Source organism: Pan troglodytes, chromosome 2 (assembly GCF_028858775.2).
Source record: "Pan troglodytes isolate AG18354 chromosome 2, NHGRI_mPanTro3-v2.0_pri, whole genome shotgun sequence".
Lineage (NCBI taxonomy): Eukaryota > Metazoa > Chordata > Mammalia > Primates > Hominidae > Pan > Pan troglodytes.
The window spans coordinates 56,780,611-56,807,633 of record NC_086015.1 but is presented as its reverse complement, the minus strand read 5'-3'; the positions used below and the strand labels follow the sequence as shown (position 1 = coordinate 56,807,633).

General features: G+C 42.4%; 1 protein-coding gene and 1 pseudogene across 18 annotated transcripts in view; one reads left to right on the top strand and one right to left on the bottom strand.

Annotated features, from left to right (window-relative positions):
• NEK4 (NIMA related kinase 4) overlaps positions 1–27,023 on the top strand; it is a 63,699-nt gene that overhangs the window by 10,310 nt on the left and 26,366 nt on the right. For 6 of the 18 annotated variants that reach the window (XR_008547266.2, XM_009445621.5, XM_016941270.4 and 3 more), the window contains exons 6-15: positions 2,070–2,211; positions 10,715–11,119; positions 13,225–13,362; positions 16,146–16,316; positions 16,840–16,989; positions 18,746–18,812; positions 19,590–19,726; positions 21,542–21,630; positions 24,691–24,896; positions 26,614–26,747. Coding sequence is in view for 12 of the 18 variants with exons in the window: in XM_009445621.5 (XP_009443896.4) it covers positions 2,070–2,211; positions 10,715–11,119; positions 13,225–13,362; positions 16,146–16,316; positions 16,840–16,989; positions 18,746–18,812; positions 19,590–19,726; positions 21,542–21,630; positions 24,691–24,896; positions 26,614–26,747 (1,639 nt within the window). In the remaining 6 variants the exon portion in view is untranslated. Of the gene's footprint in view, positions 1–2,069; positions 2,212–10,714; positions 11,120–13,224; positions 13,363–16,145; positions 16,317–16,839; positions 16,990–18,745; positions 18,813–19,589; positions 19,727–20,633; positions 20,835–21,541; positions 21,631–24,690; positions 24,897–26,613; positions 26,748–27,023 lie in introns of those variants that run through there. The other 12 variants (XR_010155600.1, XM_009445622.5, XM_016941269.4 and 9 more) reach the window with 6 other exon arrangements.
• On the bottom strand, positions 8,234–9,541 carry LOC100609605 (AKT-interacting protein-like; annotated as a pseudogene).

Below are 27,023 nucleotides of genomic sequence, written 5' to 3'. Positions count from 1 at the left end.
TCTGGTACAGGGAGGACATATTTCATATGGGAGTTTTATCTTCTGCTTTCTGGAAGAAAAAGGGAAGATCAGAGTGCCCTTCTTGCACTTACTTTTTTTGTTTTTTTTTTTTTTGAGATGGAGTCTTGCTGTGTCACCCAGGCTGGAGTGCAGTGGCATGATCTCAGCTCACTGCAACCTCCGCCTCCCGGGTTCAAGCAATTCTCCTGCCTCAGCCTCCCCAGTAGCTGGGATTACAGGCACCCGCCACCGTGCCCGGCTAATTTTTGTAGTTTTAGTAGAGACAGGGTTTCCCCATGTTGGCCAGGCTGGTCTTGAACTCCCGACCTCGTGGTCCGCCCACCTCGGCCTCCCAAAGCTTGCACTTACTTTTTAAAGAACCTTAGCCCAAAATAATCTTTATGCCAAAGTAGCATATTTTGGTGTGGCATATTCTCCCAGTCTTCAAATACATGTTGAAATTTGCTTAATTACTAAAATCAGAAATTTGGAGAACCACTGTCACATTCCTCAGAGGGTTCTAAGACATATAGTGTAAATTTTTTTTTAAAGGACATATGCACTACTGTGGGCTCACTGCCTATGAGTTAGTCCTGTTCTCAAGGAGCAGCCAAATAATAATAAAAAAAAGAGGGTATGTGTTTTAGAAATCATATAATAATTAGAGATTATCTGAGAAACCTATACATCTTACTGTGTAAGATAGTAATATTTAAAAAGTAGTGCTCACATTTCTGAGAGCTTGCGTAAAGTTCCCTCTTCATTCATATTAACTTCCCAAGAGAATTCCTTGCTTTGGCTTGCAGATCCTACCTTTACTAAACAGGTGTTCCAGGATCTAAGACTTAGGGCTGGACAAAACTATTACAATCTGTTTGGCTCCTCCTCTTGCCTTGTGGCATGTTAAATTTGGAAAGAGAGGAGGCAGTGCTAGAGATGCCTCAGGGAATAAAGAAGAACCATCTTTTTGTGTACATTGTCTATATAATTTCCCACCAAGCAGACCTTTGGCCTTCCGGTGTACTGATCTCCATGCTCCTCTTGAATTCTCCAGAGGTTTAGCCCAGTTTTAGAAATGACATACTAAAATAGTTGGGGATGTTATTCCTGTATGCATTTATTCTATAAGCAGGACTAAGTGTACCAATCAGTTTTACTCTCAAAGTTAGCCAAGCAGTTGTGGTATTATTACAGACATGTAAAATTTGAAAATGAAAATTAACCTCATACTCTCGTATGTGAGGCAATCTCCCATAGAATTTTTATTTTGGAATAATTTTGTATAAACAGAAAAGTTGGAAAGATAGAGTGGAGAGTTCCTGTATACCCCTCATCTAGTTTCTTCTGTGATTACCAGATTACATACCCTAATGCATTTGTCAAAACTAAGAAACCAACATCGAAATATTACTATTGACTTGGCCATGCATGGTGGCTCACGCCTGTAATCCCAGCACTTTGGGAGGCCGAGGCTGGCAGATCACCTGAGGTCAGGAGTTTAAGACCAGCCTGGCCAACATGGCAAAACCCCGTCTCTACTAAAAAAAAAATACAAAAAAATTAGCCGGGCGTGGTGGCATGCACCTGTAGTCCCAGCTACTCGGGAGGCTGAGGCACAAGAATCACTTGAACCTGGGCAGCGGAGGTTGCAGTGAGCTGAGATCACGCCACTACACTCTAGCCTGGATGACAGAGTGAAACTCTGTCTCAATTTTTAAAAAAAAGAAAGAAAAATATTACTATTGACTAAATTCCAGACTTTCTTTGGCTTTCACCAGTTTTTTTCTCTAATGTCTCTTTTCTGTTCCAGGATCCAATCCAGGATATAGTACATCTAATCAGGGGTCTGTGATCGTTTCTCACTTTGTTTATTTTTTATGACCTTGATTGTTTCAAAGACTACTGGTCAGGTGTTTTGTAGGATGCCCCTTAGATTTTTAGAAAACTGTTCTCTATAAATGGTGCAGTTCTGTAAGGGAATTCATTGTATACACACACTCCCACATATACCTAAAAACCCTTAATCTTCAGTATATTGATAATAACTCTTTCTTTTCTTCTTTATAAAGAAAAACCTCCAAAAATAACATTAAAAATGGTGACTCTAAATCCAAGCCTTTTGCTACAGTGGTTTCTGGAGAGGCAGAATCAAATCATGAAGTAATCCACCCCCAACCACTCTCTTCTGAGGGCTCCCAGACATATATAATGGTACGTTTCTTTTTAAAGGGTATGTGTTTTAGAAACTGCACTTAGAAAAATGGGCCATCTAAGCAAATTATTTTGTGTGAAATGATTATGCTTTACTAGAGATTCTGTTGTACAATTAATTCCTTACTGTAAAGAAAGAATACTGGTTAAGGTGATTGATTTAGCTTTATCCAAATTGGGCTGTCAAATTGTTCACAAAGTCAGTGCTGTAATAACTTTAAGAATTTTTTAGGTGAAATTTATATAACAAAATTAACCATTTTAAAGTAAACAATTAAGGCTGAGCGCGGTGGCTCATGCCTGCAATCCCAGCACTCTGGGAGGCCGAGGCTGGCAGATCACCTGAGGTCAGGAGTTCAAGACCAGCCTGGCCAACATGGTGAACCCTCATCTCTACTAAAAATACAAAAATTAGCTGGCTGTGGTGGCATGTACCTGTAGTCCTAGCTACTCAGGAGGCTGAGGGAGGAGAATTGCTTGAACCTGGGAGGTGGAGGTTGCAGTGAGCCAAGATTGCACTACTGCACTCCAGCCTGGGTGACAGAATGAGACACTGTCTCAAAAATAAAAATAAAAATAAAATAAATAAATAAATAAAGTGATCAATTAAATGTGGCCAGTACATTCACAGTGTAGTACAACCGTCACTTCTATGTAGTTCCAAAACATTTTCATCACCCCAAAGGAAATCTCTTCCTCATTAAGCAGTCACTCCCATTTTGTCCTTCACCCAGCCTCTGGCAACCACCAGTGTGTTTCCCGTCTCTATGAAGTTACCTGTCCTGGATATTTCATGTAAATAGAATCATTAAATATATGACCTTTTGTTTCTGGTGTCTTCCACATAGCATATTTTCAAGGTTCATCCATGTAGCATGTATGAATACTTCATTTCTTTTTAGGTCTGGCTACCATTATGTGGATATACCACTGTTTATCCATTCATCCATTAGTAGACATCTGGGTTTTTTTCACCTTTTGGCTATTGCTATGAACAAAAGTGTGCAAGTAGTTGAGTACCTGTTTTCCGTTCTTTTGGGTACGTACCTAGCAGTGGAATTGCTGAGTCAAATGGTAATTTTTGGTTTGACTTTTTTTTTGGTTTGACTTTTTGAGGAACTGTTGCACTGTTTTCTACAGTGGCTGCACCATTTGACATTCCCATCAGCAGTGCACAAGGGTTCCAGTTTCTCCACATCTTTGCCAGCACTAATTATTTTCTGATTTTTTGATTCTAGCCATCCTAGTGGGTGTAAAGTGGTATCCTGTTGTATTTTTGATTTGTATTTCCCTAATGATTAATGACATACAGCATCTTTTCACATGCTTGTTGGCCATTTGTATGTCTTCTTTGGAGAAATATCTGCGAAAGCTTTTGCTTTTTTTTTTTTTTTGATACAGGGTCTTGCTCTGTTGCCTAGGCTGGAGTGCAGTGGTGTGTTCACGGCTCAATCTAGCCTCCACCTCTCTGGATCAAGTGATCCTCCCACCTCAGCCTCCTGAGTAGCTGGGACCACAGCATGCCACCATGCCTGGCTAATTTTTTTATTTGTAGAGACAATGTCTTACTATGTTGCCCAGGCTGGTCTCAAACTCCTGGGCTCAGGAGGTCCTCCCACCTTGGCTTCCCAAACAAAGTGCTGGGATTACAGGCATGAGCCACTGTGCCCAGGCTTTTTTTTTTTTTTTTTTTCTTTTTTTAAGAGAGGATCTTGCTCTGTTACCTAGGCTGGAGTATAGTGGCATCATCATAGCTCACTACAGCCTCTGAACTCCTTGACTCAAGGGATCCTCCTACCTCAGCCTTCCGATTAGCTGTGTCTACAGGTGCACGCCACCATACCTGGCTAATTATTATGATTATTTTTGTAGAGGTGGGTCTCACTATGTTGCTCAGGCTGGTCTTGAACAGTTCTTCTGCGTTTTCCTCCCAAAGTGCTGATATTACAGGTATGAGCCACATTACCCAGCCCCTGCCCAGTTTTAAATTGTGTTTTTGTCTTTTTGTTGTTGAGTTGTAGGAGTTCTCGATCTGTGTTCCAGATACTAGTCCCTTGTCAGATAGACAACTTGCAAGTATTTTCTCCATTGTATAGGTTGTCTTTTCTTTCCTTTTTTAGTTAAAAAAAATTTTTTTTAAAAATTTCTTTTGTTTTTTCACTTTCTTGATAATGTCCTTTTCACAAAAAAAAAAGCTTCTAATTTTGATGAAGTCCAGTTTATCTATTTTTTTATTTTGTTGTCACAGCTAAGAATCCCTTGCCAAATCCAACATCTTGAAGGTTTATGCCATAGTTTCTTCTAACAGTTTTATAGTTTTAGCTCTTATATTTAGGTTGTCGATCGAATTTTTAGTTTTAATTTTTTCATTATGATAAAATACACATAATGTAAAATTTACTATTTTAACCATTTGTAAGTGTACAATTTAGTGGTGTTAAATACATCTATAATGTTATGCAGCCATCACCCCTCATCTTCATAACTCTCATATTGTAAAACTGAACTCTGTTACCATTAAACAGTATCTCCCCATTCCCTACTACCCCAGTCCCTGGCAACCACTGTTCTACCATTCTACTTTTTCTTTCTTTTTTTTTTTTTTTTGAGATGGTGTCTTGCTGTGTCACCCAGGCTGGAGTGCAGTGGCATGATCTCGGCTCACTGCAACCTCCACCTCCCTGGTTCAAGCAATTCCCCTGCCTCAGCCCCCTGAATAGCTGGGATTACAGGTACACGCCATGACATCCGGCTAATTTTTTTTGTATTTTTAGTAGAGACAGGGTTTCACCACATTGGCCAGACTGGTCTTGAACTCCTGACCTCAGGCAATCCACCCACCTTGGCCTCCCAAAATGCTGAGATTACAGGTGTGAGCCACTGTGCCTGGCCCACCATTCTACTTTCTGTCTCCATGGTTTTGACTAGTGTAAGTACCTCAGATAAGGGGATCTTGCATTATTTGTCTTTCATGACTGCCTTATTTCGTTTCACATAATATCCTCAAGGTTCATCCATGTTGTGACATATGTCAGAATTGCCTTCCTTTTTAATGCTGAATAGTATTCTGTTGTATGTATATCCCACATTTTGTTTATCTGGTTCATCTACAGATGTACATTTGTTTCCACCTTTTTTGCTAGTGTGAATAATGCTGCTATGAACATGAATGTACACTTATCTCTTTGAGACCCTGATTTCTTTTTTCTTTTTTTTTTTTGAGACGGAGTCTAACTTACCCAGGTTGGAGCGCAGTGGCAGAATCGTGGCTCACTGTAACCTCCACCTCCCAGGTTCAAGCGATTCTCCTGCCTCAGCCTCCCAAGTAGCTGGGATTACAGGCATGTACCATCATGCCCAGCTAATTTTTGTATTTTTAGTAGAGATGGGATTTCACCATGTTGGCCAGGCTGGTCTCAAACTCCTGACCTCAGGTAATCCACCCGCCTTGGCCTCCCAAAGTGCTAGAATTACAGGCATGAGCCTCTGCTCCCAGCTAAGACCCTGATTTCGATTTTGTTGGGTATATAACCAGAAGTGGAACTGCTGACTACATGGTAATTCTAACTTTTTGAGGACCTGTGGTACTGTTTTCCACAACTTCTGTATCATTTTACATTCCTATCAGCAGTACACAAAGGTTCCAATTTCTCTACATTCTCACCAGTACTTGTTATTTTCTGGGATTTTTTAGTAATAGCCATCCTAATGGGCATGAGGTGGTATCTCATTGTAGTTTTGATTTGCATTTCCTTAGTGATTAGTTATATTGAGCATTTTTTGTGTGCTTATTGGCCGTTTGCATATCTTTTTGGGAGGAGTGTCTATTCAAATCCTTTGCCCATTTTTGAGTTGGGTCGTTCATTTTTTGCTGTTGAATTTTAGGAGTTCTCCATATATTCAGGATGTCAATTCCTTATCACGTATATGATTTGCAAATATTTTCTCTCATTTTGTGGGTTACCTTTTTACTCTGTTGATAGTATCTTTTGATGCACAAAATTTTTAATTTTTGTGAAATCCAGTGTGTCTTTTTCTTGTGTTGCCTGTGCCTTTGGTGTCCTATCCAGAAAATCGTTGGCAAATCCAATGTTGTGAAGCCTTTGCCTTATGTCTTCTTCTGAGAGTTTTATAGTTTTAGGTCTTACATTTAGGTTTTTTGTTCATTTTGAGTTAATTTTTATATATGGTGTTAGGTAAAGATCTGACTTCATTATTCTGTATATGGATATTTAGCTTTTTCAGCACTATTTGTTGAAAAAACTGTCCTTTCCTCATTAAATGATCTTGGCATCTTTGTCAAAAATCATTCGACCACATATGTGAAAGTTTATTTCTGGGTTCCCCATTCTGTTCCATTGGTTTCTATGTCTAATGTCTGTTTTTATACTAATACTACACTGTTTTGATAATGTGGTTTTGTGGTATGTTTTAAAATCATGAGGCATGAGTCCTCCATCTCTATTCTTCTTTTTCAAGATTGTTTTGGCTATTTGGGATCCCTTGAGATTCCACTGAATTTTAGGATGGATTTTTCTATTTTTCCAAAGAATGTCATTGGGATTTTGATAGGGATTAGATTGAATCTGTAGATTGCTCTGGGTAATATTAATATATTGACAATATTAAGCTCTTCTCAAGGAGATGCCCAAATGTAAAAAGAGAAAAAAAGAAAGAACAATGTTAAGTCTTTCAATCCATGAACATGGGATGTGTTTCCATTTATTTATGTCTTCTTTAAATTTCTTTCGGCACCATTTTGTAGATATCACTATGTAAGTCCTTCTTTCGCCTTTTGGTTAATTCCTAATTATTTTATTATTTTTGATACTATTGTAAATTGAATTGTTCTTGTAATTTGCTTCTCAGATTGTTTATTGTTAGTGTATAGAAATGCAACTGATTTTTGTATGTTGACTTTGCCTCTTGCTACCTTGCTCAGTTCGTTTATTAGTTCCAACAGTTTCTGTATGTGGAATCTTTAGGGTTTCCTAGACACAAGATCATATCATCTGCAAAAGGAGATAATTTTACTTCTTCTTTTCTAATTTTGATGCCTTTTATTTTTTTTTTTCCTTGCCTAATTGCTCTGGCTAGAACTTCTAGTACTATATTGACTAGAAGAGGTGAAAACAGGCATTCTTGCCTTGTTCCTGATCTTAGAGGAAAAGCTTTCAGTCTTTCACCATTAAATGTGATGTTTACTGTGGGTGTTTCATATATGACTTTTATTATGTTATGAATTTTTTTTTCTATTCCTAGTTTGTTGAAATTTTTTTTAATCATGAAAAGGTGTTGTTTTTTTTTCACAGCCCTGAAAATCATCACATAAGGGTGTTGATGATCATGTGTTTTTTTTCCTTCATTCTGTTAATGTGGTCTAATAGTACATATGAAGCATATGATTCATTGTCCTTAATTAGATTCACAGTATCATGCAGCCATCACCACTATCTTCCAAAACCTTTTCATCATTTCAAACAGAAACTTGGTACCCATTGAGCAATAATTTTCTATTCCCCGTATCGTCAGGCCGTGGTAAGCTCTCATCTACTTTTTGTCTTTATGGATTTGCCTGTTCTAGATATTTTATGTAAGTGGAATCATATAATGTTTGTCTTTCTGTTTCTGGCTTCTTTCTTTCTTTTTTTTTTCATTGTTAAGAAGTTTTGTTTTTCTTTTTTCTTTTTTTTTTTTTTTGAGACGGAGTCTTGCTCTGTCGCCCAGGCTGGAGTCCAGTGGTGCGACCTTGGCTCACTGCAAGCTCTGCTCCCGGGTTCACGCCATTCTCCTGCCTCAGCCTCCCGAGTAGCTGGGACTACAGGCGCCCGCCACGGCGCCCAGCTAATTTTTTTGCATTTTTAGTAGAGACGGGGTTTCACCATGTTAGCCAGGATGTTCTGGATCTCCTGACCTCGTGATCCGCCCATCTTGGCCTCCCAAAGTTCTAGGATTACAGGCATGAGCCACGGTGCCCGGCCCACAGTTTTGTTTTTCAAGCTGTCCATTGCCATTGGTCAGCTTGAACTAGTCCAGAGTCCAGCAGGAAAGTGCATGGTGTACCAGATTCACCATCTCTTAAGTTGCTACTGTTTTCTCTTCTTTACTGAAAGATTGTACTGAGCCAGGCTTTACCTATGACAGGCCGGCGACACGTACACTTATTGTGCTGTTCTTCAGGCTTTTCTGAGTCAGCATCTTTTCTCTGGCTTCATCATGTACAGAAGGATTCCATGGAGAAAAGCTAATTGCATGAGTCTTCTATTTTAGATTGGTCAGACAGACGAGTAATACATACCTTAACACTGTCAACCACTTTACTCTTAAAAAGCTGAACATCTTTCTCATACAGTATTGCAGCCTCTGGGTTTAGGGGGCTTTTTGTATCAATCTTGTAGAAAACTCTCCCTGCATATTGTTAGTACTTGCCAAATTTGGTTATGATTCCACCTCCATTTTCCAAATGCTCTTCACATCCAGTTCATCTGAGGTGGCATCACCTAGTAGGTGAAAGATGGGAATACCAAATATCAAGCATGGATAGTCACCATCTGGATAGTAATTAGGGATGGATGTAAACTGCAAACTTAAATGCACCATCTTTTTTTTTTGAGACGGAGTCTCGCTCTGTTTCCCAGGCTAGAGTGCAGTGGTGCGATCTTGGCTCACCGCAACCTCTGCCTCCTGGGTTCAAGTGATCTCCTGCCTCAGCCTCCTAAGTAGCTGGGATTACAGGCATGTGGCACCACACCAGCAAATTGTTATATTTTTGGTTAGAGACGGGGTTTCACCATGTTAGCCAGGCTGGTCTCGAACTCCTGAGTGCTCCACCGCCTCGGACTCTCAAAGTGCTGGGATTATAGGTGTGAGCCACCGCGCCTGGCCTAAATATGCCATTTTGATAAAGTCTGTGCCCTATGAATATTAGTCCAAACCACTTTAATACAGAGGGATAAGATGGCTGCACATAGACACCTAATAACGTCTGCTCCACAACCAAGGTAAATTCAGCAAGAAGAGAGTATTTCAGGTGGACGAGTCTGTAGGAAGCATGCATGCCATTTGTTGACTGTGCTGCTGGGGCAGGAGATGTAGGCTTAGTTATGGGCAAAGCATTTTTGGGAATAGAAGGCAGCTGTTTCTTTGGCATAGTTCATCAAAGACTGATTTTTGCATCCCCTGCCAATGTTTTCAGCTTCAGATCGTTTCCATGTAGAGCTTGTAGACACGCTCCAGAAAGAGTACATAATGTGTACTCCAAACAAAGAAATTCAGTAGTATGTCATCAGACTCTTCCGTCCTCAGCATTCAGTTTACCAGCCTTCCAGGCATTGTGCCTCACCTCTGTGCCTTCAATGTAGAGTTCCCAGCTGCCTATCACCTTTGTGGCCCAGCAGCATCTCTGGCCACAGTGCCAGTCCTGCCCCTGCTTGCTCCCTGCCCTGTCCTGGCTTACTTCTTTTCTTTTCTGAGACAGGATCTCACTGTGTCAACCAGGCTGGAGCGCAGTGGTGTGATCACGGCTCACTGCAGCCTTGACCTCCCGGCTCAAGCAATCCTCCCACTCAGGCTTCCAAGTAGCTGGGACTACAGGCACTTGCCACCATGCCCAGCTAATTTTTTGGTATTTTTTATAGAAATGGGGTTTCGCCATGTTGCCTAGGCTGGTCTCAAACTCCTGAGCTCAAGTGATCCTCCTGCCTCTGCCTCCCAAAGTGCTGGGATGATAGGTGTGAGCCACCACACTTGGCCTGGCTTATTTTACTTAGCATGTTTTCAGGGTTCATTCGTGTTTTAGCATGTATCAGAACTTCATTCCTTTTTATAGATTAGAAATATTCCATTGTGTGTGTGTGTGTGTGTGTGTGTGTGTATATATATATATATATATATATATATATATATATATTTTTTTTTTTTTTTTTTTTTTTTTTTTTTTTGAGACAGGGTTTCACTCCTGTTGCCCAGGCTGGAGTGCAGTGGCGGGCTCTCGGCTCACTACAACCTCCGCCTCCTAGGCTCAAGCAATCCTCCTGCATCAGCCTCCCAGGTAACTGGGACTACAGACATGCACCACCACACCTGGCTAATTTTTGTATTTTTAGTAGAGATGGGATTTCACCATGTTGCCCAGGCTGGTCTCAAGCTCCTGGCCTCAAGTGGTTCACTTGCTTTGGCCTCCCAAACTGCTGGGATTACAGGTGTGAGCCACCGTGCCTGGCAGTATTTACCACATTTTGTTTATCCCTTCATCTGCTGATGGACTTTTGGGTTGTTTCCGCCTTTTGACTGTTTTAAATAAAGCTGCTGTAAACATTGGTGTACAAATACTTACTTAAATCCCTGCTTTCAGTTCCTTGGATTACATACTTAGGAGTGGAATTGCTGAGTCATATGTTAATTCTATGTTTAACTTTTTGAGGAACCTCTTGTTGCATTTTGAGTTGATTTTGTATAAGATATGAGGAGTGCTATAATAATTTCCAAACATGTTTTCATTCAGGGTGAAGGCAAATGTTTGTCCCAGGAGAAACCCAGGGCCTCTGGTCTCTTGAAGTCACCTGCCAGTCTGAAAGCCCATACCTGCAAACAGGACTTGAGCAATACCACAGAACTAGCCACAATCAGTAGGGTAAATATTGACATCTTACCTGCAAAAGGGAGGGATTCAGTGAGTGATGGCTTTGTTCAGGAGAATCAGCCAAGATATTTGGATGCCTCTAATGAGTTAGGAGGTATATGCAGTATTTCTCAAGTGGAAGAGGAGATGCTGCAGGACAACACTAAATCCAGTGCCCAGCCTGAAAACCTGATTCCCATGTGGTCCTCTGACATTGTCACTGGGGAAAAGAATGAACCAGTGAAGCCTCTGCAGCCCCTAATCAAAGAACAAAAGCCAAAGGACCAGGTGAGTGATATGCACACATGAGATACTGGTTTCGGAGAGAAGACTGAAAGTGCAGTTACAAATGTATGGGTTCTGTTGTCATTTTAGGAAAATCAGTAATTCTGTGTATCAGTTTAAACATAGAAGAATATTTGCATCAAACCAAAAAGAAACCCAGTACCCTATAACAGTCACTCACCATTCCCTCTTGCCCACAACTCGTGGCAACATTTGTCTTTATGGATTTGCCTATTCTGAGGATTTCATATAAATGGAATCATACAATTTATGGCTTTGTGTGTTTGGCTTCTTTTTTTTTTTTTTTTTTTTGAGACAGAGTTTCACTCTTGTTTCCTAGGCTGGATTGCAATGGCGCGATCTCAGCTCACTGCAACCTCTGCCTCCTGGGTTCAAGCAGTTCTTATGCCTCAGCCTCCTGAGTAGCTGGGATTACAGGCATGCGCCACCACGCCCAGCTAATTTTTTTTTTTTTTTTGAGACAGAGTCTCACTCTGTCGCCCAGGCTGGAGTGCAGTGGCGTGATCTCGGCTCACTGCAACCTCCGCCTCCCGGGTTCACACCATTTTCTTGCGTCAGCCTCCCGAGTAGCTGGGACTACAAGCACCCGCCACCACACCTGGCTAATTTTTTTGTATTTTTAGTAGAGACGAGGTTTCACCGTGTTAGTCAGGATGGTCTCGATCTCCTGACCTCGTGATCTGCCCATCTCGGCCTCCCAAAGTGCTGGGATTACAGGCATGAGCCACCGCACTCGGCCGATGCCCGGCTACTTTTGTGTTTTTAGTACAGACGGGGTTTCTTCATGTTGGTCAGGCTGGTCTCGAACTCCCGACCTCAGGTGATCAGCCTGCTTTGGCCTCCCAAAGTGCTGGGATTACAGACATAAGCCACTGGGCCTGGCCTGCCTTCTTTTACTTAACCTGATGTTTTCAAGGTTTATCTATGATGTAGGATGTACCAACATTTTATTCCTTTTTTAAAAAAATTTAATTTTTTAATTTTTTGAGACAGGGTCTCTGCTGCTCAGGCTAGCGTGCAGTGGTGCAAACACAGCTCACTGCAGCCTTGACTTCCTGGGCTTAAGTGATCCTCCTGCCTCAGCCTCCTGAGTAGCTGGGACCACAGACATGCCCAGCTAATTTTTTAATTTCTATTTCTTGTAGAGAGATGGGGCCTTGCCATGGCCATGTTGCCCAGGCTGGTCTCAAACTCCTGGGCTCGACAGTCCTCCCAACTTGGCCTCCCAGCGTACTGGGATTATAGGCATGAGTCATTGGACCCTGCCTCATTCCTTTTTATTGCCAAATAATATACTGTATTTGTATTTGTGTGCCTCTGTGTGCGTGTGTGTGTGTGTGTGTGTACACACACATATATGTATTTTTTGTTTGTTTGAGTCTCACTCTGTCACCCAGGCTAGAGTACAGTGGCACGATCTCAGCTCACTATAACCTCCGCCTCCTGGGTTCAATGATTCTCGTGCCTCCGTCTCCCAAGTAGCTGGGATTGCAAGTGCATACCACCATGCCCAGCTAATTTTAGTATTTTTAGTAGAGATGGGGTTTCACCATGTTGGCCAGACTGGTCTCAAACTCCTGACCTCAAGTGAATCGCCTGCCTTGGCCTCCCAAAGTGCTGGGATTACAGGTGTGAGCCACCACACCCAGCCTATATATATTTTATTCATCCATTCATCAGTTGATGTACATTTGGGTTGTTTCTACTTTTTAGGTACTTTTGTTTTCTAAGAGGAAGGTTGTATGTGGATAATGTGGCTATGAACACTTGCATACAAGTTTCTGTGTGGACATATATTTTCAGTTCTGTTGAGTATGTACCTAGGGGTAGAATTCCTGGGTCATATGGTAACTCTATGTATTAAACTTTTTGAGAAACTGCAAAATTGTTTTCCAAAACAACCATATAATTTTATTTCTGCCAGCAATATATGAGGGTTCCAGTTTATCTGCATCCATGCTAACACTCGTTACTGTTCATTGTTTTGAACATAGTCATCCTAGTAGGTATGAAGTGGTTGTGATTTGCATCTCCCTAATGACCAATGATGTTGAACATGTTTTTCTTTTTCTTATTTTTTGAGACAGAGTCTTGCCCTGTCGCCCAAGCTGGAGTGCAGTGGCACAATCTTGGCTCACAGCAACCTCCGCCTCCTGGGTTCAAGTGATTCTCCAGCCTCAGCCTCCCGAGTAGCTGGGATTACAGGCGTGTGCCACCACGCCCAGGTAATTTTTGCAGTTTTTCTAGCAGAGATGGGGTTTTACCATGTTGGTCAGGCTGGTCACGAACTTCTGACCTCAAGTGATCAGCCTGCCTCTACCTCCCAAAGTGCTGGGATTACAGGCGTGAGCCACCGTGCCCAGCCTTGAGCATCTTTTTATATACTTTGGCCAGTATTTCTCCTTTGGAGAAATAATCTATTTGAATTCTTTATTCTAGATACCAGTTACTTATTAGATACAGCATTTGAAAATAGTGTCTCCCGTCCAGGAATGGTGGCTCACGCCTGTAATCCCAGCACTTTGGGAGGCCGAGGCAGGAGGATCCCTTGAGGTCAGGAGTTCAAGACCAGCCTGGCCAACATAGTGAAACCCTGTTTCTACTAAAAATACAAAAATTAGCTGGGCATGGTGGCACGAGCCTGTAATTCCAGCTACTCAGGACGCTGAGGCAGGAGAATCGCTTGAACCTGGGAGGCAGAGGTTGTAGTGAGCTGAGATTGACCCAGTGCACTCCAGCGTGGGTGACAGAGCAAGACTCCATCTCAAAAAAACAAAAAAGGAAAATAAAATATTGTCTCCCATCCTCCCCTCCCCTCCCCTCTTCCCCTTCTGCAGGGCCTTGCTCTGTTGCTAAGGCTGGAGTGCAGTGATGTGATCTCAGCTCACTGCAGCCTCTGCCTCCTAGGCTCAAGTGATCCTCCAATCTTACCCTCTCGAGTAGCTGGGACTACAGGCATACGCCAGCACGCCTGGCTAATTTTTTCTATTTTTTGTAGGGACAGGGTCTCCCTATGTTGTCTAGGCTGGTCTCAAACTCCTGGCTGGGCTCAAATCATCCTCCCACCTTGGCCTCCAAAGTGCTGTGATTACGGGTGTGAGCCACCTGTGCCTGGCTGAGCATCTAATTAATATGCATCAGACATAGTCCTAAGTACTTTTAGTGTATTCTTTCAGCTAATCCTGAAATAGTAATACAATATGGCTGTGGGTATTAGATCCATTTTTAAATGATGAAACTGGGCTCAGGGAAATTAAGTTTCTCACATAAGACTACATCTAATGCCAAGCTCAATGGTCTTTTTATTGTGCTTTTTAGGGTACATCCAAATAACTGATGTTTACTTGGGAAATAAATTTGTATTAAATTGGAATTCATTTAAAACATTTGTTCATTTTCAGAATGGAAAACCTATGAAAAGTTATGAGGAGATTTTTAAAAATAATTGAATCAAACATCAGTAGTTTTAGATTAACCACAATTTAAGTGATTGAATTAAAACAATTATTTTTATTTGGAGGAAGAGAAAAAAATCAGAACATTTGGATAACTGATGTCGGCATTTTGTCTTTGCCTGTCAACACTGCAAATAAACATTCATTTTGAGAAAGACAACTTCTCATTTTCTTTTTAATTTATTAAAAAATTTTGGCCAGGCACAGTGGCTCACACCTGTAATTCCAGCACTTTGGGAGGCCAAGGCGGGCAGATCATGAGGTCAGAAGATCGAGACCATCCTGGCTAACACAGTGAAACGCCGTCTCTACTAAAAATACAAAAAAAAAAAATTAGCTGGGCGTGGTGGCGGGCACCTGTAGTCCCAGCTACTTGGGAGGCTAAGGCAGGAGAATGGCGTGAACCCAGGAGGAGGAGCTTGCAGTGAGCCGAGATCGCGCCATTGCACTCCAGCCTGGGCGACAGAGCGAGACTCTGTCTCAAAAAAAATTAAATAAAATAATAATTTTTTTTTCTGAGACACTCCTGCTGTGTCACTCAGGCTAGAGGACAGTGGCATGATCACAGCTCACGGTAGCCTTGACCTCCTGGACTCATACAATCCTCTTACCTCAGCCTCCTGGGTAGCTGTGACTACCTGGCATATCACTACATCTGACTTTTTTTTTTTTTTTTAATGGAGATGGAGGTCTCGCTCTGTTGCTCAGACTGGTCTTGAACTCGTGGCCTCCAGTGGTCTTCCTGACTTGGCTTCCCAGAGTGTTGGGATTACAGGTGTGGGCTACCACACTCAGCTTCTTCTCATTTTCATTTACAATTTTAAAAGTAGGCATGGAGCGTTTGGCCATTTGGATGTTCAAAAGACTTCATTATTTTGTGTTTTTGTGTGTGTTTGCTTCATTTTATAATCATTATTTTTTAACTGTTGCATTATGATTTAATTTCATTGCACAAAAATTTGAAATTGCAACTGCTTTTCTTTTCTTTTTTTTTTTTTTTTTGAGACGGAGTCTCACTCTGTTGCCTAGGCTGGAGTGCAGTGGTGCGATCTCAGCTCACTGCAGCCTCCCCCTCCCGGGTTCAAGCAATTCTTCTACCTCAGCCTTCTGAGTAGCTGGGATTACAGGTGCGTGCCACCATGCCCAGCTAATTTTTGTGTTTTTGTAGAGACGGGGGTTTCACGATGTTGGCCAGGCTGGTCTCGAACTCCTGACCTTGTGATCTGCCTGCCTCAGCCTCCCAAAGTGCTGGGATTACAGGCACAAGCCACCATGCCTGGCCCACTTCTTTTGTTTTCTAAGAGGAAGGTTATGTATACCTCTATATTCAATTCTGGATTGTTATATTTGAACCATATTGTGAACTTTACATTGTGATGGGTCATTTTAGAACTTCCGTGTAACACTTTAAATTGCAATATGGAAACCAGTTTTTAAAACTGAGAAAGTTTTCATGCTAAAAAACAAAAGCCACTTTTTATGGACAACTTACTTTGGATTACAGTGTACCAGGTTGCTGCTATACTTTAAAATGTCATTTTATTGTTTTTAAGGATCAAGTTGCTGGTGAATGTACTATAGAAAAACAGAGCAGAATCCACCCAGATTTACAGCCACACAACTCTGGGTCTGAACCTTCCCTGTCTCGACAGCGACGGCAAAAGAAGAGAGAACAGACTGAGCACAGAGGGGAAAAGAGACAGGTCGGCAGAGATCTCTTTGCTGTAAGTCATTTTGCTTTGGTTTGGGAGGTGGACTTTGGGAAACTCAATTTCTATTTAGAGCAATTAACAATTGCCAAAAAGGCATGTAAGAAATGCAAGGAACATAATACAGAAGGGTGACAATGGCAAGATGCTAAATAGTAGTTTTCAAATATCAGTGAGTTCGAAGCAGAGTAAGGATTTTATCTTCTCCAGCAAAGATGGACAGATCATTTTGAAAGTTAAAGGAATAGGCTAATGAGGTTAAACCTTTGGCCCCATCTGTATTGTACTGATGAACAGTTCTTTCTTCAGCTTCTCTACAGAATCATGTTGACATCTCATTTCTAGAAATAACTTCAACACGTATCCTCTCCATAACCTTCTTAGATGACTGACTTTTGGCAGAGTCTTTCCAAAAAAATGCAATGTTTTGAAGGTTTTAAGAGCAAACCACGGACAAATACATAGAGAACCTGCTGATAGGGGAACATTGGAAGGGGCTATATATGAAACTGATAATCTTCTTTTTTAATTATTTAAGTTCCAAGAGTCGCCTCCTCGATTTTTGCCTTCTCATCCCATTGTTGGGAAAGTGGATGTCACATCAACACAAAAAGAGGCTGAAAACCAACGTAGAGTGGTCACTGGGTCTGTGAGCAGTTCAAGGAGCAGTGAGATGTCATCATCAAAGGTTTGTGGGAACATATGCTGGATTTTTAAAAACCTTATAACCAGACGTGGTGGATCATGCATGTAATCCCAGCGCTTTGGGAGGCTGAAGCAAGAGGATCAATTGAGTCTAAGAGTTCAAGACTGGCCTGGGCAATATAGTGAGACCTTGTCTCTACAAAAAATTTAAAAATTAGCGAAATGTGGTGGCATGTGCCTATAGTCCCAGCTACTCATGAGGCCGAGGTGGGAGGATGGCTTGAACCCAAAAGGTGGAGGTTAAGGTGAGCCGAGATCGTGCCACTGTACTTCAGCCTGGGTGACAGAGCAATAACCTGTCTTAAAGCAGAAACCCTCCAAAACCTTCTTAGAAAGCGTTTTGTTTGTAAAGTCTTGTGTATATTATGAAGTTTTGTATTAAAACATCTTAGCTCTGCTTCTTGCCAAACACTGGAAGGAACAGATGGGACAGATGTGATCTCAGCAGAATCTTTTTTTTTTTTTTGAGATGGAGTCTTGCTCTGTTGCCCAGGCTGGAGTGCAGTGGCACAATCTTGGCTCACTACAATCTCCGCCTCCTGGGTTCAAGCAATTCTCCTGCCTCAGCCTCCTGAGTAGCTGGAACTACAGGTGCCAGCCACCATGCTCGGCTAATTTTTGTCTTTTAGTAGAGATAGGGTTACACCATTTGGCCAGGCTTGTCTTAAACTCCTGACCTCAGATGATCCACCTGCCTTGGCCTCCCAAAGTGCTAGGATTACAGGTTTGAGCCACCGCACCCGGCCTCAGCAGAATCTTTGATTGAAATGGACAGATTCTGTGGTTTCAGAGATGGTCACTTCCAGTGAATTAAAGAAACCAAGTAGGCCAGGTGCGGTGGCTCACGCCTGTAATCCCAGCACTTTGGGAGGCCGAGGTGGGCAGATCACAAGGTCAGGAGATCGAGACCATCCTGGCTAACACAGTGAAACCCCATCTCTACTAAAAATACAAAAATAAAATTAGCCGGGCTTGGTGGCGGGCGCCTGTAGTCCCAGCTACTCGAGAGGCTGAGGCAGGAGAATGGCGTGTACCTGGGAGGCAGAGCTTGCAGTGAGCTGAGATCGGGCCACTGCACTCCAGCCTGGGCTACAGAGCGAGACTGCATCTCAAAAAAAAAGAAACCAAGTAGATTCCGAATATGGCAAATGTGAAAGTCCCCATTTGCCCTTCCAAAAATGAGCACCTCCCAGAAACGAGGGCTGTGATCATTGTGATCATTTTTCACTAGTAGCTATAACCCTGCTGTGGGCTGGTTTCCAATGGACACTCCTCTAAGTCCAGCGCAAGACCTTTTTTTTTTTGGTCTTGCTGTGTCACCCAGGCTGGAGTAAGACCTTTTTCTTTTTTTTTTTTTTTTTGAGATGGAGTCTTGCTCTGTCACCCAGGCTGGAGTGCAATGGCGCGATCTCAGCTCATTGCAACCACCGCCTCCCAGGTTCAAGCAATTCTCCTGCCTCAGCCTCCCAAGTAGCTGGGATTACAGGCACGCACCACCATGCTCAGCTAATTTTTGTATTTTTAGTAGAGACGGGGTTTCACCATGTTGGCCAGTCTGGCCTCGAACTCCTGACCTGGTGATCTGCCCACCCCAGCCTCCCAGAGTGCTGGGATTACAAGTGTGAGCCACCGCATCCAGCTGAGACCTTTTTCTTAATGCTGAATGATACATCATGGATTGTAGGTGTTATAAAAATAGCAAGTAGGAATGGAAGTGACTCTGTGACTTTCTTTTAAAGGATCGACCATTATCAGCCAGAGAGAGGAGGCGACTAAAGCAGTCACAGGAAGAAATGTCCTCTTCAGGTAAAGTTGACTTCTTTTCTTCATCTAATTGGCAGTTAGGGGTATGGTTCGTGGACAGAAACACTGGTTCTAACTATGAGAGGTTGAAACTTTCCAGCAGCAGTAAAACATGTAGGAAATCGAGTTGGAAAAGATTTTGAAATTTCTTAGTCAAGTCTTTTAAGAAATCATCATAGGGTGTTGAATCTGGTTCAAATATCAGAGGAGGGGGATATTAAAGAAATAACAAGAGGGCTTTGAGTGGCAGTAAGTCCTGGGAGGTTTCAGACCAGAAATCAAGTGAATGTTTAACTTTTTTCCATGTCCAGTGTCCACTGGTCAGTGAATTGCTCCCATCTTAGGAACAGAGGGAGGTTGCTTGGGGAGTGGTGCTGCCGTAGGCTGAGGGCTATCATTCTTTTTATTATTTTTTAAAGATAGTACTAGCAGTTTCCATTTATTGAATGCTGACCATGTCTTAGGCATTATGGTAAACATATTAAGGGTATTATCTCATTTCACATTTACAGTACTGCCAAAATATGCAGCATTATCCTCATTTTGCAGCTAAGGAAACAGAGGCTCTGAGGAGTTAAGTAACTTGCCCAAGGTCACAGAGCTGGTGGACCTAGAGCTAAGATTTCAACTGAGGTGTCAGACACCAGAGAAATGATAAATATGCTGTTTGACTTACTTTTGGGCTAGCTCTTGCTGGGGTATGTTCCATACCAAATACAAAGCCCTTTTCAACTGGGGCAGCCCACCACAAACAACTACTGGGGATGTTTGCCTTTTCAGGCCCTTCAGTGAGGAAAGCATCTCTGAGTGTAGCAGGGCCAGGAAAACCCCAGGAGGAAGACCAGCCCTTGCCTGCCCGACGGCTCTCCTCTGACTGCAGCGTCACTCAGGTGCATTACGTACTCCTAAGAGAGAAGGTAGACAGTCTACATCTGGCAGGCCTAATGCAGTAAACCTTTTAAATGTCAGCTCCATTTATTTTTGGGACAGGGCCAGCTTGTTATATCTTTTCACTCTTGATAAAGAAAGGAACTGGTAAATAATAGTCAAAAGGATTATGATTGACCTATTAAGGGAATAAATTTTTCAGGTACTCTTGTAAACAATTGATAGCCTAATTAAAAATATTTCATAGGTTGGTCTTAACAGGACTTCCTGGCCTGATGCAGTGGCTCACGCTTATAATACTAGTACTTTGGGAGGCCAAGGTGAGAAGATTGCTTTAGCCCAGGAGTTTGAGATCAATCTGGGCAACATAGTTGGACCCTGTCTCTAAGAAAAAAAAACTACCTGGCAAGGTGGCGCACACCTGTAGTCCCAGCCACTCAGGAGGCTGAGGTGGAAGGATCGCTTGAGCCCAAGAGGTTGAGGCTACAGTGAGTTGTGTTCACACCACTGTGCTTTAGCCTGGGTGACAGAGCAAGACTCTGTCTCAAAAATATAAATAAATAAATAAGTAAATAAATAACAGAACTTTCTAAGGGCTTGCACTAGGCAGCACTTTGCTCAATCTGCTGTGATACCAACATACCCATCTGTGTCGCCAGATTTGAGTCTCACTTGCTAATCATTCCTCAGTTTCTTATTTGTGTCAATGTAGTTTACCTTCTTGCCTGTAGATGATGTAGGGACACCATCTGGTGGCTAAATGGGTAATTACTAGGTTTCTAACCCATGTTCACCTCTCTGTATAATACTCTGGGAATTCTTCCTGTTCTTTCAAAGTATTGGATGTATTATTTCTTTAACTATATCATTTAGTTATTTCACTAATAGAGGCTGCCTTCCATATCTCAGAGTTGTAAGGTTTATGTGTATTTTTAGGTGATCCTTTAAAGCACTTTAACAGTCTCACATTAAGAGCAAGCTGAAGCTGGACATGGTGGCTTGTGGGTGTTATCTCAGCTACTTGGGAGGCCAAGGAAGGAGGATTGCTTGAGCCCAGGAGTTTGTGGCCAGCCTGGACAACATAGTGACACCCCTGTATCCAAAAAAAAAAAAAAAAGACAAGCTGAGTTTGCCTAGGTAATTTAAAATGCCAACATTCCTATAGAACAAGCCTTCTGCTTAGGAGTTGATAAACCAGAACTAGCCATCCACTGTCCTCTGGAAATTTCTTCACAGCTGAGACTCTCCAGGACCTTTGTAAAACTTCACCTTGGCCAGGCGCGGTAGCTCATGCCTGTAATCCCAGCACTTTGGGAGGCTGAGGCAGGCGGATCATGAGGTCAAGAGTTGGAGACCAGCCTGGCCAACATGGTGAAACCCTGTCTCTACTAAAAATACAAAAATTAGCTGGGTGTTGTGGCACGTGCCTGTAATCCCAGCTACTCGGGAGGCTGAGGCAGGAAAATCACTTGAACCAGAGAGTCGGAAGTTGCTGTGAGCCGAGATCGTGCCACTGCACTCTAGCCTGGTGACAGAGCAAGGCTCTGTCTCAAAAAAACACAAAAATCAAAACAAAAAAAACCAAACAAAATAAAAAACTTCATCTGATGTTCTTCAGTTATTCTTGTGAACTTTATGAGTGAACTGGGATATCACGGGTAAAATCACTTCAATGTTTTTTTCTTTTTGCCACAAATCATATGGGAACAATTTTTGTATTTGTTAGATTCTCCTATTGCACCTAGGAACGTATTGTGTCTAGTTGTTGCATCTAAGACTGGTTCAAGTATCACATTCTGGTTGTGTTGTCATGTAGAATTTTAATTCTTCCAAACATTTAATAGGAAAGGAAACCGATTCATTGTCTGTCTGAGGATGAGTTAAGTTCTTCTACAAGTTCAACTGATAAGTCAGATGGGGATTACGGGGAAGGGTAAGTTCTTGTTTTTCTGTCTCCCTTTATAAACTATTTCTGTTTTAATGAATATTAAATGTGCATTTTCAGTAGTATTCAGATCTCTAGTATTTCCACTGATAAAATTATAAATGGTTTGTGGCATATGCTGGAGCTAAAAGTGTCTCTTCTTTTTTTTTTTTTTTGAGACGGAGTCTCGCTCTTGTTGCCCAGGCTGGAGTGCAGTGGCATGATCTCGGCTCACTGCAACCTCTGCCTCCTGGGTTCAAGTGACTCTTCTGCCTCAGCCTCCCTAGTAGCTGGGATTACAGGCATGCGCCACCACGCCTGGCTAATTTTGTATTTTTAGTAGAAACAGGGTTTCTCCATGTTGGTCAGGCTGGTCTTGACTTCTGACCTCAGGTGATCTGCCCGCCTCAGCCTCCCTAAGTGCTGAGATTACAGGTGTGAACCACTGCGCCTGGCCAAAAATGTCTCTTCTATGCACACGTCTGATTTTCTTTTTTTTTTTTGAGGCGGAGTCTTGCTCTGTCACCCAGGCTGGAGTGCAGTGGCACGATCTCGGCTTGCTGCAACCTTTGCCTCCTGGGTTTAAGCAATTCTCCTGCCTCAGCCTCCCGAGTAGCTGGGACTATGGGCACGTACCACCACGCCCCGCTAATTTTTTGTATTTTTAGTGGAGACGGGGTTTCACCGTATTAGCCAGGATGGTCTCGATCTCCTGACCTTGTGATCCACCTGCCTCGGCCTCCCGAAGTGCTGGGATTATAGGCCTGAGCCACCATGCCTGGCCACACATCTGATTTTCCTTCAGAATTCTTAAAGAATGTCTTCTTAGATGTGTAGATACATAGTTTTCATCAGATTTAGAAAAACTTTCACTGGCCAGGTGCAGTGGCTCACGCCTGTAATCCCGGCACTTTGGGAGGCTGAGGCGGGCGGATCACTTGGGGCCAGGAGTTCAAGACCAGCCTGGCCAACATGGTGAAACCCTGTCTCTACTAAAAATTCAAAAAAGTTAGCTGGGCGTGGTGGCACATGTCTGTAATCCCAGCTACTCAGAAGGCTGAGGCAGGAGAATCACTTGAACCCGGAAGGCGGAGATTGCAATGAGCCTAGTGAGATCATGCCACTGTACTCCAGCCTTGGCGACAGAGCAAGACTCTAAAAAAAGAATAAAGAGGCCGGGCGCGTTGGCTCACGCCTGTAATCCCAGCACTTTGGGAGGCCGAGGCAGACAAATCATGAGGTCAGGAGATCGAGACTATCCTGGCTAACACGGTGAAACCCCGTCTCTACTAAGAATACAAAAAAAATTAGCTGGGTGTGGTGGTAGGCACCTGTAGTCCCAGCTACTCGAGAGGCTGAGGCAGGAGAATGGCGTGAACCCAGGAGGTGGAGCTTGCAGTGAGCCGAGATTGTGCCCGTGCACTCCAGCCTGGGTGACAGAGTGAGACTCCGTCAAAAAAAAAAAAAAAAGAATAAAGAAAAACTTTGGCCATTATTTCGCTCTGTGCTCAGGCTGAAGTGCAGTGGCACAATCTCCGCTCACTGCAAGCTCCGCCTCCCGGGTTCACACCATTCTCCTGACTCAGCCTCCCAAGTAGCTGGGACCACAGGCATCCGCCACCATGCCCGGCTACTTTTTTGTATTTTTTTAGTAGAGATGGCATTTCACCGTGTTAGCCAGGATGGTCTCGATCTCCTGACCTCGTGATCCGCCCACCTCGGCCTCCCAAAGTGCTGGGATTACAGGCGTGAGCCACCATGCCCCGCCTGGCCATTATTTCTTCACATTTTTTTTTGGACTTCTTCCTGCCCTCTTAGGGATTCCAATTACATGTATATTAGGCTCCTTAAATATGTGCCACAGCTCACTGATGCTCTGTTTATTTTTACTTTTTAAAAATATATTTTATTTTATTTATTTATTTTTTGAGACAGAGTCTAACTCTGTCATCTAGACTGGAGTGCAGTGGCATGATTTTGGCTCACTGCAACCTCTGCCTCCTGAGTTCAAGGTATTCTCCTGTCTCAGCCCCGCCGAGTAGCTGGGATTACAGGCACTCGCCCAGCTACATTTTTGTATTTTTGGTAGAGACTGGGTTTCACCATATTGGCAAGGCTGGTCTCGAACTCCTGACCTCAGGTGATCCGCCCACCTCGGCCTCCCAGACTGCTGGTATTACAGGCATGAGCCACTGCACCTGGCCTATTTTTACTTTTTTTCTGTTTCACATTTCATAGATTCTATTGCTATGTCTTTGAGTTCATTAATCTTTTCTTCTGCAGTGTCTAATCTGTTAATCCTATCCCGTGTATTTAATATATTGTATCTTTCATTTCTAGAAATTTGATTTGGGTCTTTTTTTAATGTCTTTGTGTCTCTCCTTAACATGTTCATGTTTTCTTCTACCTTGGCCATATGGAAGATGTTTATACTACCCATTTTAATGTCCTCATTTATTAATTCTATCAGTCGTGTCACTTTTGGATATGTTTCTATTAACTGATTTCTTTCTCTTCACAAATGTATGATATTTTCCTGCTTCTTTGCCCATCTGGTTATTTTTGATGGGATGCTAGACACTGAATTTTACCTCATTGGAAGCTGGTATTTTGTGTTTCTTTAAATATTCTTGAGCTTTGTACTTGAGTATAGTTAAGTTACTTTGAAGTAGGCAGAATTTGTACACAGAATCTAGGGCTGTTTCTTTTAGACTGTCTCCAAGGTTCCTGTCTCACTTTCTAGTGACAGTAGTTGTTCTGTAGGCCCATAAGATTGTGAGTTCTCTTGTACTTTGATCTGCCCATGGCCTGCTCTTAGGCTTAAAGGTGTTGACTCTTCTCCAAGATCTGCCTGCAGATTTTGTTTATTCTGCATTGCCTTTACGTTGTTGAGTTTTGTATTTTTTCTAGAGTTTATAGTTGTTATTTGTGGAAGGGTCAGGTCAGTCTGTAGGAGCTTACTTGGACATTTCAAAGGATAATTCCCGAAAGGTCGTTTTGCACGTAATTTTTTAATGAAAAATTCTCATGAAGCCAATTAAATAACAAAGGGATATTTTTTTCCCCCAGGAAAGGTCAGACAAATGAAATTAATGCCTTGGTACAATTGATGACTCAGACCCTGAAACTGGATTCTAAAGAGAGCTGTGAAGATGTCCCAGTAGCAAACCCAGTGTCAGAATTCAAACTTCATCGGAAATATCGGGACACACTGATACTTCATGGGAAGGTTGCAGAAGAGGCAGAGGAAATCCATTTTAAAGAGCTACCTTCAGGTGATCAGCTTATTATTATTTTTTGTTTTTTAGACGGAGTCTCACTCTGTCACCCAGGCTGGAGTGCAGTAGTGTGATCTTGGCTCACTGCAACCTTTGCCTCCCGGGTTCAAGCGATTCTCCTGCTTCAGCCTCCCAAGTAGCTGGGACTACAGGCATGCACCACCATGCCCGGGTAATTTTTGTATTTTTGGTAGAGGCGGGGTTTCACCATTTGGCCAGGCTGGTATTGAACTCCTGACTTCAGGTGATCCTCCCACCTTGGCCTCCCAAAGTGTTGGGATTACAGGTGTGAGCCACCACGCCTGGCCTAGTTTATTCTTTTACAGCAAACTGGAGAGCATGTGTTTATTGGAGAACTGTGTCAAAACAAGGAACTAATGCCTATAAATTTTTTTGTGTTTTTAAAATTATTTCATTTGCATATCTCCATAAAAGGTATATCCTGTGTTTTGCAACAGAGGTATTCCTGAAAAGTTACATGAAAATTAATTTTTAAAAATAAATAAATAGATAAATGTTTGTGGTTTTTCATGTGACTTTTCTTCAAGTTAGACAGTTGTGGTGTTTTTTAGGTTTAAGAGATGGTAGTGAAGCTTAAGTTCATATGTAAATTTTAAGTCATTAAACCAAACTCTTGTCAGAGGGAAAAAAGAATGTCAGTATAACAAGATTTTTTAAAAAACAGGCCTGCTGGGTACGGTGGCTCATGCCTATACTTTGGGAGGCTGAGGAGGGCAGATTGCTTGAGTCCAAGAGTTTGAGACCAGCCTGGGCAACATGATGAAAACTTGTGTCTACAAAAAATACAAAAATTAGCCAGGCATAGTGGCTCATGCCTGTAGTCCCAGCTACTCAGGCGGCTGAGGTAAGAGGATTTCTTGAACCCAGGAGGTTGAGGCTGCAGTGAGCCATGAGCATGCCACTGCACTCCAGCCTGAGCAACAGAGCAAGATCCTGTCTCAAAAAATCAGATGAAATGAAATAAAAATAAAATAATAAAATAAAATACCAAAAAAAAAAAAAAAAAAAAGGCCTGGTGTGGTATAATCATGCCTGTAATCTCATTGCGTTGGGAGGCCAAGGTGGGAGGATTGCTTGAGGCCAGGAGTTCAAGACCAACCGGGACAACATAGACCCCATCACTGCAAAAAATTTAAGAATTAGTTGGACATGGTAGTGCATTCCTGTAGTTCTGGCTACTTGGGAGGCTGAGGCAGGGTGATTGCTTGAGCCCAGGAATTAGAGGCTATAGTGAGCTGTGGTCACACTGCACTACATCCCTATGACAGTGCAAGACCCTGTCACTTAAAAAAAAAAAATAGGCCGGGTGCAGTGGCTCATGCCTGTAATCCCAGCACTTTGGGAGGCTGAGGTGGGTGGATCACGAGGTCAGGAGATCAAGACCATCCTGGCTAACACAGTGAAACCCTGTGTCTACTAAAAATACAAAAAATTAGCTGGGTGTGGTGGTGGGCCCCTGTAGTCCCAAATAGTCAGGAGGCTGAGGCAGGAGAATGGCATGAACCTAGGGGGTGGAGCTTGCAGTGAGCTGAGATCGTGCCACTGCACTCCAGCCTGGGCAACAGAGCAAGACTCCGTCTCAAAAATAAAATAAATAAATAAAATAAAACACAAAATTTAAAAAAATTGCAGTGTTCTTGCTATAGTGGTAAAAGTGTTTATTTTTCCCTTTGTCTTTGTTGTTGCCTTTTAGCTATTATGCCAGGTTCTGAAAAGATCAGGAGACTAGTTGAAGTCTTGAGAACTGATGTAATTCGTGGCCTGGGAGTTCAGCTTTTAGAGCAGGTGTATGATCTTTTGGAGGAGGAGGATGAATTTGATAGAGAGGTGAGTGTCTCATTAACTGTATCAAGATGCTTATGTTATAGAATTTTTTAAACAACCTTTTGAAATATAAATCACACATAACAATTCACTCATCTAAAGTGTACAATTCAGTGGTTTTTAATGTGTTTACAACGTTGTACAGTCATTACCACAATCGATACTAGAACATTTTCATTACGCCCCAAGAAACCCTGCATCTGTTAGCAGTCACTCCCCATGGTCCGCACTGCCAAATCTGAAGTCTTGAAGATTTATTTTTATATTTTCTTCTAAGAG